The 22,494-nt window shown below is 43.1% G+C and overlaps 1 protein-coding gene across 5 annotated transcripts in view; it reads right to left on the reverse strand.

Annotated features, from left to right (window-relative positions):
• The window catches only part of CPPED1 (calcineurin like phosphoesterase domain containing 1), a 106,665-nt gene that overhangs the window by 69,521 nt on the left and 14,650 nt on the right, over positions 1–22,494 (reverse strand). For all 5 annotated transcript variants that reach the window (XM_023529639.1, XM_011358386.2, XM_011358385.2 and 2 more), the window contains exon 2: positions 16,026–16,244. In XM_023529639.1, the coding sequence (XP_023385407.1) occupies positions 16,026–16,244 (219 nt within the window). The remainder of the gene's footprint in view (positions 1–16,025; positions 16,245–22,494) is intronic.

Consider the following 22,494-nt stretch of genomic DNA (forward strand, 5'->3'; position numbering starts at 1 on the left):
GAAAGGCAGAAGAGGAAATAGTCATTTAGGCAAATCATGTAATCAAACATCCACTTTCCTTCATAGGGCTCTCTTGGCTGTTGCTGTTTTCTGTGCAAGCTTTGGGAATATTCTGAGTAAGAGCTGGACAATCTAAGAAAAAAAAAAAAGCCCCTTCCTATTCCTTATATTTTTGCTTCCTGCAGGAAAAGGGGCATAGTAATACTACGTGGCCTAGTATAGTGTCACATGATAAAGGAAACAAGCCAGGGCATCACTCCATTACTGCCATAATCAAAGGCTGTCACAAGCCCTCTAATTTCTGATCTTGTTTAATCTTCCAAAGAACCCAGGAACGTAGGTATTAGCCCCCCTGGCTTCCAGATAAGGAAGCAGGTGCTCAGCAAGGTCGAGGATCTTGCCCAAGGTCAAAATCTCCTAAATGATACTTAGTTTTAAACTCCGGTCTGGCTGTCTCCAAAAAGCTTATATGCTTTGAGCACCTGCTGTGCATCGGTTACTGCAGTAGGTTCTGGGACACTAAGGAATAAGTGGCAGAGAACATGTCTTCGAGAGGTTCACAAGCTGGGAGGGAAGACAAGCAGCAACACCACTAACAGTCGTTACAATTACTGAGTGCTCATCACGTGCCAGATGGTGTGCGAAACGTCTCTCAGCCTGTGGGAGGTTAACCCTCCCACTGTCCATTGATGCAACTATTACTCTCCATGTTTTATAGAGTCTGAGGCTTGGAGAAGTTAAGTAACTAGTCTGAAGTCACAAGGTTAATTAGTCACATCTTCTGACTCCAAACCCAGACTCTAACTAGACTGTACATCACACAGATGCAGCAGACGACAACCCGAGCTCGGCACCTCGCGAACGAAGCAGATGGACTGTTGAGTTTACAAGTAGAAGGAATCACTAAAAGCTGGTACTTGCGGAGACGTTTTCAAGAAGATGGAAAATGGCACTGAACTGCAAAGGAAGAGGTGATGATGACAATGACGACAGTGACAACAGCAACGACACAGATGGGACTCGGCCCTTTTATCACCACTATCTCACTTCATCCCACAACAGGCTTCCGAAGCAGGCATCATGATCAGCCTAAATGTACAGAGGAGGTGGCCGAAAGTCACATGGCCGTGACAGGGTGAAGCCTGGGAATATGGACGCCGTTGCGCATGCTCTTAATCACTGCCTCACACTGCTCCTCTGCCAATGCGAGGTGGGAGGAATGTGGGGAAACACACTCTGCCTCCCAATGGGAAGAGCTGCAAAGTCACGCTGCAGAGTGGGGACGCAGGGAGGGGTATAGGACTGAGGCCATTTTGTAACAAGAACACCACAGGGGTGATGGGGCCAAGCACAGGACACAGTGAAGGTGGATCAGGGAGGCAATGGAAGGGACAATTAAGGGGCCACCCTGCTGGCAGAGAGCTCACTCAGGAGGCAGCTGTGAGGTCCTGGCGTGCATGCCTGGGGCTAACTTGGCAGACGTTAAGTCGAGCTACAGGGAGGGTGGGCAAAACAGGGCAGAGAGCGGGTAAGAGGAAGGATGGCTCAAGAATGAATCCCAAAAGTTCACATCCTTGTGATTGAGGGAACCATGACATACTACCAAATAAGAAAGAAGCTCCAACAAGAGAGCGAGTTTGATTTTCACATGACGAACTGAGGTGTAAGTGCAATAGCCAGGCAGATGGACCCAGGGTGAGGCACAGAGCAAACTCTGGCCCTGAGGGTATTCTGGGAAGCAACTGGAAAGAGTGCTTGTGGAAGCTCCCATCAGCCAGGTTCTCTGTTGCAAACAACTGGCTCCGGCTAGTTTGAGCAGAGAAGCAATTTACTAAAGGATTATTGGGTAGCTGTGAGCTTTACAGAAAGCTGGACAACAAGGTTTCGAGCCTAAGAGGGCAGAAGCAGCCCCTCAAACACATGCAAAAATGCTTCCAGGGATTAACACTGGCCTGGGCACAGACCACCCGCCACCCTGGCCAACACTGCTCATGGTGATGCTGGATGCCACAATGCTGGGACCAGGCCCGCTGCCACCCCTGGAAAGTGGATGTAGCTGCCAACTCCCTCACCAGGACAAAGCCTGCCTCCTTTGTGTCAACAGCTGAAGATTCGAGATCTGCTTCAAGTGGGTCTGAGTAGTTGAGACCGGGTCACATGCCTTTGTCCTAGCTGCAAGGGAGGCTGGAAAGAACATTAGGACACCTGGCTTTAATCACAGCAGGTAGTTTCTGCCTCCAAGACACACACTGGAGTAAAAGTGGAGTTCAAAGAAAGTGGGAGGTCAAGAAGGATAAATGTCTACGGCAAGTATCTTTTTCTGTCTTTTCCAAATAATTGTTAAATTTTACATGTCTCGGAATGAAAAAAGAGTTTAAGACAGCAATGTAAGATGTTTGGACAAGGTGATCGTACGCACCCTTAGTGGAGTCCAGAGGCTGCTATAATGATATGGTCTATATTTCATGCTGCTGGAGGCCCAGAGGTCCGGGGCAGGTTGCTGTGAGCAGGCCTGCTCACTGAGAACAAAAACTGTCTCCTGTTTGGAAGCGCTGTGAGTCTCCTACAGCATGTGCCAAGAGTTTGGAGATCCCTGGATTAGGGACTCTGGGGACCATTTTTAATTTACTGATAAGTGAAATTTTAAAATGTGACATCTTTGAGTACTGCTGCCCTGGTCTGTTAAACAAAGAGAAGCAATTCCCATGCCAATACCATCCTATTAACCTAAACCTGACAGCGCAGATGTGGCCCAAGGCTGGCAGGACGGCCTGGATTACACACAGCTCCACAGCACCTATTTCCACTACAGAAACATGGCTTTGCCCTTACACAGGTACGAAGACAGGTCATTTTGTATTTTGTTGGTTTAGATCCAAAAGCACACCTAGGGCGTGCTGTCGTCAGAGCTGAGTAGGGAACCCTTTCCTCCTCCTTCAGCACCCTCTTTCCTTAGTTTTCATGCAGCCCTGGCCCACCGGAGGGAAGCAGACAAAGGATTCATCTTATGAATGGCTGTACTAGGGTGGCTGTACTTCGTGAGGTTCCAGTAAAAGTCCACACTCTCCGTTAGTGAGCGGGGCTCATCCACAGTGCCATATCACCAGCGGGCAGTCCTGGGTGAGCTGTCAGACCTGAATGTCCTCATCCAAGAGAGGGGATAAAAATACTATTATTTCATCATAATACAGCTACCTCAGTGGCTCTATGCTACCACGAGTGTTACTTTTAATAGTAACAAGCTCTTCCCAATGTCCAGAGGCCACTTAAGTTTACTAATGATAAGGAAGGAATCAGGAAAGACTGTTTTCTGAAGTGATTACTTAAAAAGAAATAACATGTGGCTATAAATACCAGCAGCTCAACTAAACTTAGTAAACTTGCTGTTTTGTTTTTTTTTTTAATTAAAATTATTGGGGTGACATTGGTTAATAAAATCAAATAGGTTTCAGGTATACCAATTCAATTACATATGTATATTGCATCATGTGTTCTGTTCCTTCACCACCCAAAGTTAAACTTCCTTCCATCACCAAATATTTGACCCCCTTTACCCTATCTACCTCCCCCCTCCCCCGCTTCCATCTAGCAACTACTAATCCACTGTCTGTGTCCATGAGTCTCTGTTTGTCGTGTCTGTTTGTTGCTTTCAGATTTATATTCCACACAAGTGAAATCATATGGTTCTCTACTTTTTGTCTGACTTATTTCACTTAGCATGATTATCTTGAGATCCATTCATGTTGTTGCAAATGGCAGTATGTCATCTTATGGCAGAGTAACAATCCATTGTATATATATACTATATCTTCTTCATCCAATCATCTATCGAAGGATACTTTGGTTGGTTCCACGTCCTGGCCACCGTGAATAATGCCGCTATGAATATTGGGGTGCATATATCTTTGTAGATGTTTTCAGGTTTGGGGGGTAAATACCCAGACAAGGGATTGCTGGGTCACACAGTCATTCTATTCTTAGTTACTGTTTTCCACAGTGGCTGCTTCTTTTCCAGAAGTTTGGATTTCATTTTCAGACAAAATATCTTTAATTAAAATTCAGTAAAAAGGTAGAGTTAGAGTCTTACAAAAAATAGGCTCTCAGCTATTTGAGATGGCAACCTGGGGCCTGCCTGAGGCAGAGAGGCGAGCCACTCCTGGACTCTTCCCTCACCTTTGTGCCCTGGGAATTTAGCTTCCACATTAAAAACCCTCCATGTTTACTTTTTTTGGGGGGTGGGGGGGAATGAGGAATACAAAGAAGATACTAAGTTTGATCTTTTTAGAGCTATTATTTAGTAATGGAGTAAAAGAGTAAAATGTACTAGTTGCCCCATATTATTAGGACAAAAGCCTAATTTCCACTTTCCTTTATATTACTATTTGATTTAAAAAACTGTTTCTAAGAATTTATCTCACAGAATAACAACAGAAAATAAAATGTGGCCTATCCATACAATGGAATATTATTCCGACATAAAAGGGAACAAAATACTGATACCCGCGACAATGTAGATGAACACTGTAAACGGCCCAGTGAAAGAAGCTGGTCACAAAGGACCACATTTTGTATGACTCCATTTATATGAAATACCCAGAACAGCCAAATCCATAAAGACACAAAGCAGATTAGTGGGTGCCTGGGGCTGGGGATGAGGTTGAAGAGAAATAGGGGGTGAGTGCTAACAGGCAGGAGGCTCCTTTTGGGGTTGATGAACACGTTCTAAAACTGAATGTGGTACTGGCTGCACAACTCTGTGAATATACTAAAAGCCACGGAATTGTACACTTTAAATGGGTGATTTATATGGTATAGGAATTATAGCTCAATAAAGCTTTTATTTCAAAAAATAAAAACCCAATTTGTAGAAGTAATTGCAGTTATTGGATGGCCAGACAGTATTGTAAACATTTTTTTTTTTTAAGATTTATGAGAAGCCTATGAAGTAGAGACCATTATTATCTGCATTTTACAGATAAGGAAACTCAGCTACAGAGAGATGAGGTAACTTGCCCAGGGTGGTCCGGCTAGGAAACAGGGACCCAGGAGTTTAAGCAACCTGACTCCCTGGCCACGTCCTTAACAGCCGCACATGTATGCAGTGGTGTGGGCCCAGCCAGGGGCCCCACAGCACCGGTCATGACAGAACAAGGCATGACATAACTGTCTGCCAGTCGGGGACAGCTCCAGCACTTCTGGTATCCTGTGCACTGAAGTGAGCACGTGTGTGTGAGATGCTATGGAAAGACATCAGGAACCACGTCAACAGATGTTGTGTCTGCTTTGCTCCCATTTGTGCTTTTTACAAAACGCTGTATGTGCAAGTGTACATAAACATGACAATTTTCTGTCATCGTTCGTGAAAAACTAATAACAGTGGTTTTTCTCTGAGAAGTTGGTCAGTGGTGGCAGGAAATTTGACTTTTTGTCTGCGTACTTTCTGGTAGTGTTTGGTTTGGTCTGGTCTTTTTAAACCATGAGCATGGCGGGGCGACCCAACCCTACTTGCTTCAAGGAAGCCTCCTCTGCCTTGCCAGACCATGACGGCACACCGCTCACCGCTCCCCACACGGTCACCACGCACGCGGTATCACTCACAAGGCCGCCACTTTATCACATTTGTATGGCTTTTCGCTGCCCTCCTCCCTCCCTGACCAGCCTGTAAGCTTCCTGAGGACAGGCACTGGGTTTGTTTCTTGCTGAGCAGTACCAGGCACATAAGCAGATCCTCCACACTTACTTGTTGTTACTAATCACACAACAAATGAGTAAATGAATTAAGGTTAAATTACCTGCCTTATTTCAACGGCCAATAGTCAAGGGCACAAACAGTGACTTGTGGAACAAGAGGGGAGTAGGACTGGGAACAAGGTGCCATGAGCAGCCTCGAGTGGAACTTAAGAAAATGATTTATTACTTCGATTAAAAACATTTACTTTCAACTAATCCTGGAGAATTTACGGAGCCATAACCCTTTCCATCTCAAATCTTCTCCATTATCTTTTCCTAATTAATTGAGGTATGTAAATTCATTGATCTGAAACTTTGCAAGCATAAACATTACTCATGCAGTGATCCGGCACCTACATTGCTAACAGATCAAGCTTAATCAGGTTCTACCAATTTTTAAATTATACATGTTATTAGACAAGATTCATTTAATTTTGCATCTAACAGCCACAGCTTATTACATTGGCTGTTCCCAGACATTTATAGAAACTTACTGTAAGCCAACTTAGGATACAATTAACAAAATAAACTGTTTGACATAATAGGGGGTTTTGGTATGATGTAGAATATACTTTAATGTGTCTTGGGAAAAAAAGACTATGGAAGGTATATTATACAAATGAAATTTCTAACGTTGCTACCTTAGAGAGCAATGCAGAATTTCTTCAAAAGAATATTTATGGATGACAACAGTATTTCACCCAAATAATATATTTAAAAAGGAAGGAGTAATAAATTTCTCATACAGCCCAAATAATATATATTGAAAAGAACCTACCATGGTTCCCCAATAAATTATTCAGGAACTGGAGGGAACAATAAAGAATTCCAAACATGCAGGTGAGTTTCTATATTACAAAACAGATGTCTTCACCAGTCTTAGCATTTAAATGTGCTCCATTTTCCAACCTCTCATTATTTTTTTCACTTCACATCTGATCACTTGACCAATTACTTGATAATTAAAGTCCTTTGGAATCATGCTCCTTTTTAGTATTGCATTCGTTGCAGAAAACAGGCCCATTAAGGAGGTGAAATATTCCAATTCTAGGAAATGAGTGTTCACAGAAAAAAAGCAATGAAAGGAAAGATATAAATATTCTGATCAGCTAAACACAAACTAGCAAGGTACTGGTTGTGTCTCTGCCACATCGGTGTGCCAGGGGACTCTGCAAGCTTTCACAGCATCCACCCACCATCCCCAGAAAACCCCTAAGGAAGAGCGGAGGGTGGCAGTAGGCTCTAGTGCTGTTCTGCTCAGAGGGCTAGTCCAGCACCTCTATGCAGACTGCCACAGGTTCACTGCCTAATGGCCTCTACAGTCACCGCTCACTACAAGAGACAGAGTCCTCAGATGGGAGTAGAGAACAAGACCACTCAGATCATACATGATTTTTGCTGCCTGGCTCCTTATCTTCCTTTTGAGTCATGGAGCTTTTAAAGAATGTGATGCAAGCTAGACTTTCTCCCCACTCCACCCCCAAAGCATCTATGCAAAACCCCCTGGACTCTGCCCAATTTTATGGGTCTCACTGGCCAGATGAACCTTGTTCACGGACCTGGCACTCAGGTTAAGAAACCTGCCTCTAGAAGTCCCCCATTGGACTATATTTTTAGTGCCCCAGAAGGGAATCCTCATAAAGTTTCTTTTAAATCTAAGATTTTCTATGAAAAGCTGTGTCCCTCTTAGATACAGGTATGATTTTATTTCTTTGACAACTCCCTCTTTTTTCTCTGGCTAAACTTCTATCTCATGAACCACAACAACCATTAAGGTCTGCTATTTGTATCTGGCTCCCTCCCTCTGATCTTGACTTCTTATACAACCTGTATTTTCTTTGGTAATGACTGGTCGTTTCTTACTTATATTTTTACGTCGTGTTTCTGTTTGTTTTAAGCCTTCTCATGTTTCATGAAACAAACAAAATATAAGACAAGGATCTCTCAATTTTCAGTTTTTGATCCAAACACTGGAAATCAGAGAGAAAGAATACAAAAGGATTTTTTTGTTCCTTAATCAAAGGGCAACTGTTGACTAGCTCTTATTATTCTGCTTCAGTCATTTAATCTCATTGAATAATCAAACATCCTGTTTTCCTCGTTGAGATTAAGAAGGCTTGAGCGTTTAATTAAAGGTAGAGTTTCTGCCATTGAGTTTATGCTTTGCTCAATTATAATATCCACGGATTGACTATGAAGAGACAGCTCCAACTAGTCAAGCAAGAGTGTGTCCCTGTGTGTACATGGATAAGGGCTCTTAACCTGGGGTCTGGGGAGATCTGTGAACCTGGATGGGGTTGGGGGGAAACTACATTTTTAATCATCTCTAACTGATCATTTAGCATTTCCTTCTACTATGAAGCTGATTAAAAAAAAAAATCAGATGTATTAATACCCCTGTGACTTTGTCACCAAGAGAAAGCACAGAGGTTTTACATCCCATTATGTATGGTTGTTGTAGATATCTTGCAATGTTGTTTAAGCACCAATTTGAAATTATGGTAGTTCTTAGCCCTGCTGTTAGATTGTGTTACATAACAGATCAACAAAGAAGCATGCGCTTCACTCTACAGAATAATTTTAAAAATATTTTGATAACTGTATTTCAATATAATTGATTTCCTTTTAAATCTATGCGTTTTGTTTTATGCATTTAAAAACATTATTCTGAGAGGTGGTCTGGGCCAGAGGCTTCACCAACCTGCCAAGGGGTCCAAGGCACAAAACAGGTTAACATTGAAACTGATATCATGTTGCATGTTAACTGTGATTGAAAATTCTAAAAAATAAAATAAAAGCCAAAAAATAAGAAGAAAACAAAGACAAACCACAGGTTAAGATGCCGGGACCGGGAACAAAGAGGTGACAGAGCCAGCAGCAAGCGCGGCCCCTCAGCCACGAGGCCATGTGGCACATGCTAGCCGGGTGGGAGGGTGATTACCACAGCCAACCTCGCTGCTTCTGATCACACACCTAATCAGAAACGACTCTCCAAGTAATGCTCCGAGTTCCCTAATTAGCAATATTAGGTAAATTAGCTCAAACCACTTTCAATCAGCCTCAGCAGAAGGCAGGCAGTGTTGTTGATTGCCTGGCTGCTCTCCCCGAGCTTCCAATGGGTGTGAAGGAGCCAAGAGCCACAGGGCTGGCTGAAAGCTCCGGCCTGCCTGCACATTCCAGGGCCTGGTGTATTTCAACTAAGGCGTGTCACTCTCTGGCACCCACATGACCCCCGGTTTGGCGGTACAGCACATTGTCTTTAAATCCGGGCATTTCTTAGCACCTAGAACAGGCATTTAAAATAAAAACACAAGGCTAATTATACAGCTGAGGAAACAAACCTGAGATAACTAAGCTTCTTCTAAAAACAACAGCAAATCCTACGGTAATAGGGACAAAAGGGCTTCGTTCAGCGGACACTTTCTGCTTGCCTATGGTGCTGCAGGCAGTGCAGGCACTTATCACTTGGATGACAGGGACTAATGTACTAGTTGCACAAAAGACATACTCCAGAAGGGAAGTGTGGGTCAGGCCCAAGCGATGTCCTCCAGGGAACTACATAGTGAACTGGCTAGTGCTCACTCAACGCAGATGCTAAAGCAGATCTCAAACCCAGCCGATCCATTCTGACTCCAGGCCTAAAGAAAAGCTGCCTGGAGAAGAAAGGCTGATAGCAGCACTGTCTAGATTAGCTCCCACACGGGGAGATTATCACCCCTAGCTCTGACTGGAAGAGAGGATTAACCAATTATGAGAGTCTAATCCACAGAATGCAATGCCGTTATTAAAAGCCTGACATAAACCTCTATGTATCTACATAAAAGGATTTTTCCAGACAGATGAAAGGGTAAAAAGTCAGTCACAGAACAATGTGCACAGAATGATGTCACATAAGACATGTACACACTTTTAACTATGGTGACCCCAACAGAAGGACTTGAGGGAGTTACACAGTTTATTCTAGATACAGATTTTAAATCTTTACAAAGAGAACATATTCACATGTTACTTGGATAATTTAAAAATCTAATAAAATAACAATAAAACAGATCCGTATCTACCTGAGTTTGAATCCTACAAAAGATCAGAATGAAAAGAATTTCATATTTCCATGTGTCCATATTCCTTATTTCTAGGTCAAGCACGATTCTCGTCTGTTTTATTCAATGACATAGCACAAGCATCTAGAACAGTGCCTAGCATGAAGCAAGCATTGAAAGGAGATCTGTTAAATAAATAAGTAGATTGTTCATTTGATATAGAAATTTATATTGAGTGCCTACCATGTGCTAGCTACTTGCTAAGGATCATGGGAAACAGTGATTTATTTGACTTGCATTCACTGAATACCTTCCATATGCCCAGCAGTGTTGGCTGCGAGATGAAAATACACACCGATACAGATACACACATACTGCCCTTTAAGAATTTAGAATTAAGCTTGTGGGAAGGTGAACTTGCAGAAGGTTGGAGAAATGAGATAAAGCTCTTTCCTGGCCAGAGCATTAATCCTGGCTTTGGTTTTCAAAATTATGACTCTGAGGCTTTGCTTATCTTAGTCTGTCTTGTACCAGAATTATGTTCATGCATTTGTGCCTGTCTAGCTGGGGGAAAATAAATACCAACCCTCCTGGACTGTGTGAATGACGAAAGGACAATGGCTTATTCTCTGCCTGAAGACCAAATCATCAAAGCATTCCATCTTTGCTCAATGGCCGTATCTGCCAATTCTATCCGTTCAACACAGAATTAGAAATCTCCAAGTAGGAAAGGAGTCCGGGTGGTCATCTGGCCGTGGCTCCTCTCATTTGGACTTGGCCCAGCCCTTCACATCTAATTTAAGGTGGAGGGCTAAGGCAGAGCTTTTCAGGCATCACTTGGGTCTTTACGGAAAAGATTCCATTTGTAATTCTGCTTTGCATTCCAATAGCATCTCCTAGCTACCACTCAGTTGATGCCTTTACTCTCCAGGCTTTTACAGCCATATCTGCAGAAGCCCAGTCCTTCTCTACCTTGAAGTTAAGATTTTTCCACCTAAGTGGATTATTCTGCACTTATCTATAGCAATCACCTTTGTGCACATACCTTCTCCTTCAATTTGTCAGAATCATTTCTGAATTTAATTCCATTTTCATATTCAGTCACTTTGATCCCAACAGAAATGATCCCCCAAAATTCAAATATAAGATGCCCGGGATCATTTCAACTTTGAAACTGAAATGTGGTTACTGCTCAGTGGATGTGCAGAAGTTAAGTTAGGGAACAACATTAAATCAGAGGGAGGATAAAGCCTGTGCTTCTAGTAACAAACGGTTTCTTCATCTATAAATCCAGCGTTATCAATACTGTAGACCTATATGTTCTCATCCACAATAGTCTGGGCCAGATCTGATTGGAAATTTGGAGTTATTCAAACTTTAAAATACTAATAAAGGGCACAGGGCACATATTAACTAACACCTCAAGCTTGAGTAATATTTTGCTAGCAAAACATATGAACATATATAAATATTCTCACTGAATAGGATAGAGACTATAAATAGCCTCATGTCAGTTCAGGTCAGTTTTGCTGCCAACTGAATTAGTTTCAAACTTAAGAAAAACTCAGTTTTCAGAGCTTTCTGAATTTTGGAATGGCAGATAAGGGATTATGCACATGTACGTGACCCAAATCAATGAACCAGGTCTAGCTCTCCTGTCCATTCCACAGAGAGAGCCTTTGAAAGCAAGTACGTGTGGTTGTCTTCCTGAATATTTTGGCTAAGTTATGTTTTGGAAGCTCTCCATAGTGGAGGTCACCGCTTTAGTTATTCAATCTATTGTTTAGAAAGTAAAACAGAGCATGGTAATGAGAGTTTTCTGGCTAAACCCCATTATCTTTTCACAAACCTCTGTGTACAGAAAAAAAACTGTACATAGCACATTGAAAAGTAAAAAATGCAGGGCCTTGAGCATTTTAGTCTAGCAAAGTGTTTCTCAAACTTGACTGTCCCTAAGATTCACCTGGGCATCTTGTTAAAATGCTGATTCTGTGTCATTAGTTCTGAGTGGGGTAGAAATTCTACAATTCAAACGAGCTCCTGGCTGCTCTCCAGGGACCACCCTTTTTGAGTGAGGCCATAGTAGAAAGAGCATGAAGTTTGGAAACAGATAGATTAGAGTTAGATCCTGACTCCACCATTTACAAGCTGAGTGACCCTGGGATAAGCACTTAATTGCTCTGAGCCGATTTCCACCATGGGTTAAAATGGACATTACAGTGACACCTCCTTTTCATAACTATAACGACTAGGTGAGCTAGCAATGCAGTTCCTGGCACATAACAGACCCTGAGTTCCATCCTATGCCATCTGTGGTAGGTTGAAAAACGGCCCCCCAAAGATGTGCACATCCCAATCCCCAGAATCTGTGAATATGTTACCTTACATGGCAAAAGGGTAATTTGTAGATGTGATAAAGTTAAGGATTTGAGATGGAGAGGTTACCGTGGGTTATCTGAACCGGCCGATGCAATCATGAGGGTTTTTATAAGAGGAAGCAGGAGGGTAGGGATAATAGAATATGAGAGGATGAATCAAAAGTCAGAGAGGAGAGATGATGCTGTTTCTGGCTTTGAAGATGGAGGAAGGGGCCATATTACAAGAAACGAGGGCAGCGTCTAGAAGCTGAAACCTCTAGAAGGATGGCGATTCTGAGGACTCACTTGAGACTTCTGACCTCCAGAGCTGTAAGAGGATAAATCTGTGTTATTTGAAGCCACTAAATTTGTAGGAGTTTGTTACAGCAGCAGCCTCAGGAAACTAACACACTATCTTCTGGAATAATGCAGGCTTGCCTCGATATACATAACAGAGGATTTCCTGGGGACAAATCATCACCTAAAAGGAAATCAGGTAACAGGTGCCCAAGTTGAGGGCAATACACAAAGAATTCTTCAAGGAGACTATACCAACGGAAGAATTCCTCCTGCATTACCTGTTTTGTTTGGTCATGGCCATTTTTAATAAACAGGGCTGGGCACACGTGTTAATAACAAGCTGCGCTACAGGCTGAGGGGAATCTCTTGCACTCTAATTGCATCATCGTGTTCCAGTCTGTCGGCCTCCCACATAATTGCTGAAATCTAACGAGGCTCCCGGGGACAGTACCAGTGGGTCAATGCTTCAACATCAGGAGGACAGAAGAAAGTAACCCTGGGCTTAAGAGTGAAGGATTGAAAATCAATGGCCTCAACATGTGTACAAATCTTCATTCGCTATTTATAATGTGGCCTATCCCATAGAGAAGCTTTATAAAATAAGAAAATACCAAGATAACAAGAAAGATGTCTGCAGAATAAGACGTGTTTCAAAACTCAATGGGTTTTGTCCTCGATTTCTTGGCTCCAAAGGCTCCTCTCACCACCCCTGGTTTTCCACTCCGCTCACTAGACTCTAGGCTCCGCAGATCCTTCTGGTCTCTCATTTCCAACGATTACGTCTAGCGCTGCACCTGGGACTTAGTTTGCACACAATAAATATGACGACGGACATTCACATTGCAAAAGCGTACCGTGACTTTCTTTGGAAAAATTATCCATAAAGTTCATTTTCTCCAGTTTGAACTTAAAACTACTTGGCCCAAGATATTATTTATGGTAGAATTAAAAGTATGTTTCCTGATTTTATTTGCCCATTAATATATACATTTGACAGTTAATAATGTGCTAAGCAGCCGGGGCAAATAATTACTTTTCTAGTGTCTGCCTCTGCATATGAGCTAAACGAGGGTAAGCAACTAATTGCATATTAAAAAATGGTAACTAGTTTTAAAACATTCCGTTTAATCTCAGACCACAATATTCAAAACAGTTACAGTCCTTTCGCTGGCTCAGTTACAGTTCCACAAAACAGTCCAAATCTTCAGAACAGAAATAAACCCTGCTTTGGTCACAATGAATACAAAACACATATTCAAAAGTTTGCCAGTTCGCATTTATGAGGTCTTCTGACCAACTGGTAGAGTTGATCATAAAAACTATCTTTTAATTTTCTTATGTTCAGTTTATTTTATTTAAGAGCAATGTAATTGCATGGAAAGCTTTCATTTTAAGTCTTATTTTGAAATGTGACTGAATACATTAACATAATTCAGAGCAACTCAGTAAACATCTACAAGAACATGTTATATAATTCTAGTGACTCTCATAATACTCTATTTTAAAAGAAACCACTGAACAGAAAAATGTTAAATTCAGATCTGGTTTTCGAGTGTCCAATAAAAACAAGTTTGCTCGCTGTGTGGTCCAGTGAGAGCTCCGGCAGACGCGACAGTGCTTCCCGGGCCGAACAATTCCAGAGACACGGGCTCACTGCAAGTCAGACCGATCCGAAGTAACTAACACATCACCTTGGATTACCGTGCAAACCAAGACTCCAACTACTATTTCTAACTCCTTAGAAACAGGCGCACTCTGTGGTCGCCTTAGCACTGTACAATCTATGCACTCAGGATCCCTTGGCCAAGAGCCTTAACTGGCCAAGTTCACAGGCAACTAAGATTTCACTCCTCTACAAACTGAAACCCAGCACCTTCCTGTGAATACACGTGTCTCTGGACTGAGCTGCTGAGACACACAGCACCTGCACAGAGATACAGAGTCGTCTGTCACTGCACTGCATAGCCCTAGATCGCTGAGGTTTTAAATTCTTGCTGTACCAGTGGGCTCTTGGCTCAGAAACTGAGACTCTACGAAGGTAAGGGGTCTGTCCAAGTTTACCTAGTGCATCAGGGGAAGGTGTGAAGCTGGCATCCCAACAACCTGAGCCCTCGTTTAAGTCTTTGTCCGCTGCCTTATCTTCTCTCTTCCCCATTGTCCTGCACCTTTGTAGAGGTCCACCAGCAGGACGGGCTGCTCCTCCAGGGATGACGTCACCAAGTTCTACTTGGAGGGAGTCAGTGATGTAAGCATGTGCACACTCGTGACTTTGTGTAAAATACTAGTAAATAGAATGAGGGCAAGTTTGAGGGTGTTCCCTGCTGACCACACTGCCTGGACTTTGAGAGAGCAATTCTGGGAGGCCCTTCTTCCATTCTCACATCTCCATTCTGGGATTGTTCTGGATAGACAGGCTGCCAGACAAGTGAGCTTTGTTGGGAAGGAATCAGTGCACCTCTCCTTACTGCAAGGAGCCTCAGCTTCTAAAGGCACTGACCATCTCCGCCGGACTCAAGAATCCTTGTTCACAAGGTAACAGCAGATGAAAACAAACGGCCACGGCCACTGCAGTGTTTTCTGCAGTGGTTTTCAGGTCACGGCTATTCCATTAAGCAGAGACCAGGGCCCAGATAAGAGTGACCATGGGTGCCTGGTCTGCCTCCCTGACAGGCAGAGGTGGTTTCCACCTGCCTATACTTGCTCAGTGGGCTTTATTCTTGTCTGAAAGAGAAGATTGTCAGAGTAGGGAAGAAAAATAATGGCGAGTTCGAGAAGGCATCTATCATTGTCACACTGTCAGCTTCCTACTCTTCTTTAGTGGAACCGTCCCGCTCTTCCGTTCACGTCGCTGCAGTACAGCTGACCTCACACCCTGGCCTCAGCGGGCCATTTGGGCCACATAGGTATCAGTCTGGGACTCTGAACCACCAAGAATAAGATACTTCTTTCTCCTGTGGTTTCTGTAAGAAGGATGTAAACCTAGAATGCCCAGGAACCACTACCCAGAGAGAGCCTGCGTGAGAATGAAGCCAACCCAAAGGAAAGCGGGGCTGAACAATGCTGAGACCATGTCCTGAAACACCGCTGAACGCCTGGATCCAGCCAGACCTGAAACCTGCACTGCCCTTGATCTAATTTATAGTCCCACAAAGTAACATACACCTTAAAAAAATTAATCCAGTTAAGTTAGATTTCTGTCACCTGAAACTGAAAGAGCACTAAAAATACAGGAGAAATGAAAGTGTAAGAAGAGGGGAAACAAGAAGAGAAGATTACATTTATGGCTGTTATCTGGAAGCAGTTCAAGTTTGTCCCCTAGAGATAAGGAAAGGTGACACGTGGAAATCTGTTCCATTTTTCACATTAAGCTCGATCATCAGAACTGTAGCTCTGCCTAATTACTGTGATTAATCTCGCCAGATTCTAAATGTGAAATGAGTGTGCGCTTTCTGATGTTCGACGATACTGCGGCAGTCACGAGAAGAAATGAGCCATTCCCAAATGAAGACATCTTTTAAGAGAAATCTTCCCCGCCCCCCCCAAATGTGGTCATGACGGGGTAAAGGAGAGCAGGTCACAGCAACAACCCACGTCTTACCTGGCATGGCATGGATGAGGTCCCCACACAGAACAAAGAATCTGGGTCTGGGGTTCAGCTTGTTGATGGCCTGAACGGCCTGCTCAGTGAGACGAATCTCCTGGCCCCACTCATCCCCACTGTTGTCACAGTCCCCGGTGGACCAGGCCTTCATCAGTCCGAACTGCGGGTCCGTACCCTGGATGAAGTAGAACGGGCCTTTCCATTCCCTTTCCTTTTCTTAAAAAAAATAAAATAAAATAAAAGGAAAAAAAAAAGAGAGAAGGAAGAAATATTATAAAATCTGTCAGGGAAAGGACCCAGGTTACCATGTGAGTGGATACAATATTTTTCTTAAATTAAGTAGGTCATTTTAATAAACTGCTGTTCAAACATACCATTTTCCTGTCACAGTCTAGAGGATTTTGATTTATACTAATTATGCCTGGGACCTGGTGATTCCCAAAGGCCAAGAAATGCCACGTGGGCTGCAACCACCACACAAACGAGCTGTTTGTTAAAAGCTAGCTGGCCAAGATGGAGCCCTGAGGCGCAGCAGCACGCTGTACAGAGGTATTAATGTTCAATAATAGTTTTTTAATTAGAATTAAAAATACCCCAAATTGAAAGCTGCCAAAAGTATTATATTTAAATTACTAGGTGAAATGCTTTCAAATCTTCTGTGCCAGGCTTAATGGCACAATTTGCACCGTTTCAGGGGATGTGACAGAATTTTAATTACAAAACTTGGAGCTTGGAAGCTCTGGCTATCTGGTGGGAAATGCCGTGCCAGAAATGAAATCTTGAAATCAGTTAGTCAATGTGAAAAAAAAATCGATGCTAACATTTCAAAAGCAGCATGATGTGGGCATAAGAGAAGTGTGAAGCTGGAGGGGTGGGAGGAGGGAAAAAGGAAGGGAGAAGGGATTCTTGGAAAGGGGGCTAGGTCATGTGCATCGGAATTATCAGGCTTGCCCTTCCTATTGGTTCTGCTGGCCAAAGGTCTCTACTCTGATCTGCCAAAAGAACCACAACCGGTGCCCGCCTCTGCAGAGCTGGAATGGCCATTAATAGGCATGGAAGCCGTGTGGGTTTCAAACGTTCTGGGGTTTTTGTTTTGTTTTGTTTTTTGGCCACAGAATCCTTTCTTCAACCGAAACCTTGCATGGCAGACCAATGTAGAAAACACAGAGCTGCCTCTGGACGACTAGTGGCTGGGGAAGGAACAGTCTGAAGATCCCGTTCTACAGCCCTCGCATTTGTCCTCTAAGGAAACTGCGCCCAGGAAAGGGACGTGACTTGCCTCCTGGCTCAGCAGCAAAGTGACAGGGACAAAACTACCCCACAATCTTTTTTCTTTTTTTAAATACATTAATGCATTTTGTACGCTAACTGAATAAGTGGTATTTCCTTGGGAAGTCATTAAGATATTATAATTTCCAAAAGTTGCTTGGAATCACTTCTCGTCTGTGTGTTCCATTCACTCATTTATTTGGTAAGCACTTACTGAGAGCCTACTGTTTCACAGACCCCACGCGAGATGGACCTCACATGGGTGGACTGAGACAGTTGAAGTCCCTGCTCTCCTGGGCTCAGTTCTCATGGGGAGACAGGCAATAAAACAAGCAGAGAATCGAGCCAGAGGGTACCCAGGGCCATGAAAGGGCCATGACAGGAGAAAGAGGGAAGTGCTAGTGAACAGAAACTGGATGCACAGGGAAGGCCTCTTGGGTGGTGTCGTTTAAGCTGAGATCTAAATAGCAAGAAGGAGTCAGTCTACGCCACCTCTTTAAATTCCATGGCTACCCTCTGACTCACCACACCTACCTAGCTTGCTGCCATTTTAAAGTGGACTTCTACCTTTAGGCCTTCCTTCCTTCTTAAGTCCTTTCTTGGAACTTAAAAAGACAAGTATGCAAACAAACCTGTACATACTTTATAGAAGAAACTGTACATGCATGTTAATCTGCCAGTCCTTGACCTACAGCTCAGAGTATTAGCTGCTCAGTCAAATCACAACCAACCTGAACTCAGTCTGAACAAGGACTTCCTGAAACCTTGGGGTACGCAGCTCACGGCTAAGGACAGCGACCCAGCACCGTAACAGATTCGGCTCATTCACTGAGACCTTACTCTGTGGGGCAGAAAGACTGCAAGATGGCCCCAAAGAGGCTGCACCAGGAAATTCACATCCTGGTGCAATCCTTGAACCTGGTAACTTCCTTCAAATAAACCGAAAATGGTGATACAACGTCCCTTCAGGGAGAAGGCTAGACCAAGACATAGAAAGAACCTAAATGTCCCTCAATGGATGAATGGATAAAGCAAATGTGGTACACACATACAACTGGGTATTTATTCAACCTTACAAAAGAAGGATATCCTGCCACGTGAGACAATACAGCTGGACCTGGAGGGCATTGCGCTAAGTGAAACAAGCCAGTCGCAGAAGACAAATTCTGTCCAATCGCATATATATGCAGATTTTTAAGTAGTTGAGCTCACAGAAGTAGAGAGTAGAATGATGGTTGCCAAGGACTGAAGGCCGGGGGAAATGGAAAGGTGATGGTCAAAGGGCACAGAGTTTCAGTTATGCAACATCAAGAAGTCCTGGAGATCTGCCACACGGCGTAGTGCCTGTAGGTAACAACACTGTCCTACACCTAAAATCTGCTAAGATGCTGTCCTCTTACTACCCACACATGCAATAACAAGGGTAACAGGCAACTTTGGGAAGACGTGGTGATGGTTTCACAGGTGTATAACTATCCCCAAACTCATCGAGTTATACACATCAAATATGTACGGCTTTTTACATGTCAATCATACCTCAGTAAAATGGTTAGAAGAAAGAGTGTGACTCTCATCTTCCTTGCTCTTTCTTCCTCTCCTGGAGCCCCCACTCTAGAGAAAAAAGGCTGCCATGATGAGATGAGCCCAGTGGAGAGGCCAACGTGGCAAGGGACCGAGGGAGGCCTCTGTGCACCAGCCCCACAACCACAGGAGAATTGGAAGGAGGGGCCTCCCCAACTGAGACTTCAGACGAGACCAGAGCCCCAGCTGGCACTGACTGAACCCTGTGACAGTCCCTAGGCAAGCAGCACTTAGATTCCTGACAGCAACTGTGAGATCATACACGTGGGTTGTTTCATGCTGCCAACTTCCAGGGTAATTTATCACATAGAAATAGATATCCATGGGTCAGGCAGTAAAGACAAAGGGCCAGGAAGGAGTCAGTAAGGCTTCTGCAGGAGCTGAAGCTTGGCACCATGAGAAAAACTGAGATTCTGATTTGTGTTTTAAAGTTCATTTTTAGCGTCATTTATTTATTTTATTTAAAAAATAACCTTTTTGCATCGATAAATGCTTTTACTTTTACCTATGTTCCTGTTTCTGAGGCAGTCTGCAGACCTGTTTAAACTGGATAATTTAATCGGAACCAGATCAAGGAGGTGATATCACCCCAAGGTTGAAGCATAAATCAATGTTCTACAACAGAATTTATAAACAGATTTCTGCAGCAAACGTTTTAACAAACATAGTTTCCAAAGACAGTCATAGTCTTGAAAAGTAAATAGTTCCTGGAGGTATTAAAATAAGTTTTTCATTATTACTTGTTTACTTAGTAAAATCTTACACAGAATCTCAATTTTATAACAAGGTACAAAATAAATGGATCTGACCTAAAATGAATGACAGCTCACATTTCACTATTCTGTCTACATTACCTACCTAACAAACGCAACTTGTTGACTCAAGGCTCTGCATTCTGAAAAGCACCTGGATCCTCTTAAGGTTCCTGCTACAGAAGTTTGTGGTCTTTGGTCTCACCTTAATTTTAATCAAGACTGAATTAAAGTTATTTGAGGCTTGTAAGGCTTAGTTCTAGAAGGAGGAATCTTGTACATCTCTTCAAAGGGCAAATTTTTATATAATGAAAGTGAACTGTTAACATTTGCATTAAATTATTTCACCAAAGTCTGGAGTTACTATCAGAGCAGGGCACAGGTATTAGTTAGCTGACATCTACAAGAGCCAGGGAGAATTTGCAATGCCATCCCTTCTGGGGCAGAGCGAGTGTCTGCCCCTGGCACAGCCCAGCTTCTCTCCTTAAACTCACTGAAAGCATTACTCTGGCAGTTCAAGCTATGAAGGTTTGGATATACTGAGGTCCATTCCTAAATCATCCTGATAACATCAGAGCATTAGAAAAGACACTTAAAGATCAAGGAGTGGGGCACGGGGTGGGGGCGGGGGGGGGAATGTTTGTTTTTTCCTAGTCAAAGAACTTAAATATAAGATCGCCTGGTTAAAGAGTAAATTACTGATGACCCAAATGAAGAATTACCTGGAAATGGGGGCTGAGGCAGAGGGAGGAGGCAAGGATGACAAGAGGGGAGTGATGAAGCCGGTTGCTCTGGGGCTCAGAGGGCGAGGCTAAGCTACAGCTCAGTCCTCAAAGTGTGTGTGGCCTGTGAACCACCAGCAGCAACATCCCCTGAGCATTTGTTGGAAAGGCAGAATCTTCAGCCCATCCCAGGCCTACTGAGTCAGAATCTGCATTTTAACAAATCTCCAGGTAATTTGTATGCAAATCCAAGTTTGAGGAGCACTGGCCTTCAACTAATCAAGGAACTGCCTAAACATGTTTTATGAGAAACATGCAAAGTGATTTTTGTTTAAATTGAAATAATGACTTGGAGGATTTTTTCTTGTTGTTAATGGTGGCGTTTTTTTTTGTTTTTTTTTTGTTTTTGGTTTGGTTTTACATATTTTCCTATTCGTTTTTAGGTCCCTGTTTGTGTGCAGCTCAGGTATATGGTATTTCTTGGTATTATCCATTACCACCCAATCATCTCCCTTTAAATTCCCTGTACTGAGCTGACGGAGCCTGTTATTGCAACCCATCCTAGGAGGCCAAAGGCTTATTTTATAGGCCCACCTTTTCCCACTGGAGAACTGGAAACTTGTCAGTACTGGGGGGATTCTCAGACTTACTTTAACCAACCCTCTCATTTAACCAGAGGGGGATACTGAGGCCTGGCTAGGGAACTTAGACATGGTTCAAGTTCAAGGTTACTAAGCAGCAGCCTGCGCTGCTCAGAACCTCCGTGCTGCCAAGCTGATCTGAAGAGGAGAGCCACAGAGGCGGAATGTGCTGCCCAACCTGAAAGCTGTCCACCTCCACCAAGACATTTTTGTCTCCAAAAAATTTCCTTTGAACAGGACATTTTGGTAAATAAGAAGACTGTACACAAAGATAATGCTGGCAAGGCCCAGAGCTTTTCCCCAGTACGCTGTGATGCTCACAATCCCTGCCAACAACAGCACAGGGCTGATTCAGGGTACAAGCTAGGGCCCAGAACGACCATTTCCTATGGGGTGCTAATTGATCTCCCCAAGAACTTACAAACTTCAGATCTCTGGATGTGGCCTGGCTAGAAGATGTGCTCTGTTTGGCTCCTACAGTGTTTATAAAATTTTTGATTTGTTGCCAACGTTTTCAATTCACGAGTTTCACACATACACTTGGCTTTGTGATTTCTTGTGGAAAATCTGGCCACACCAGGCCCCGGTGGCTGCCCCTTCACATGTGCACCCAAATTCGGCTTAGTCCACACCTGGCCCAATTCACTGCCAGGCCCCTGTGTACATCTGCAATGGCAAGCAATTATCTATGATAACCCTTCCATTTTGCTCAGTGGTGTGGAAGAGGAAACCAAGCAATGTCAAGGGCAAATAACTAGATCATGATCCACAGGGGTGAGGGCCAGAACTAGGCCTGTTCTGCCCCAGAGCCCTGACTTTGGGGCAGGTGATCACACGGGTGAGATTACAGAGAACTATCCAGCTAGGAGTGCTAAAGTCTGTCCAAATGACAAACCAGGAAAAAAAAGCTCTACATTACTATCATAAATTACCAAAATCTGTTACTACAGCCTAAATCAAATAATCTAAATTAAATTTTCAATTAACTTAGAAACATTTTTAAAGGAAAAATTGGCTTTAGAAAGAAATTTGATTTACCCATCATATAGAGAAGCACAAGATTTGGCCACCTCGAAATTCCAGCTAACTGATGGAGACTGCACGGGAAACCACCTCACAAAACGGAGGGATAAGAGGACAGTGGATTTGGACGACATTAAACTATAGACAGGAAAGGCCTGTGAGTCCCCTTTAGGCATCATCAGGTACAAAGCAACTGCATACAGAGAAGAATCTTAAAAATCTTTGAGAATTCGCACAATGCCATACCATTAATCTTTCCTATGAGACTGTTTATGTGCCAATATCCTGTCTGAAAGAAAGACCGGTATTCAAACTGCAATCTCTCTTTACAATTTGCACTTTTAATATCATGAACTAAATGTTTTCTCGAATCTGTCTCCGCCAATATATTTCCTCTCATTTTTATTATACCTTTTGGGCATATTTGTCAATTGTTAATGAAAGCTGACTTTTTAATATATACCAAGAATCAAAAAGT

This window comes from Pteropus vampyrus, unplaced genomic scaffold (assembly GCF_000151845.1).
Source record: "Pteropus vampyrus isolate Shadow unplaced genomic scaffold, Pvam_2.0 Scaffold40, whole genome shotgun sequence".
Taxonomy (NCBI): domain Eukaryota; kingdom Metazoa; phylum Chordata; class Mammalia; order Chiroptera; family Pteropodidae; genus Pteropus; species Pteropus vampyrus.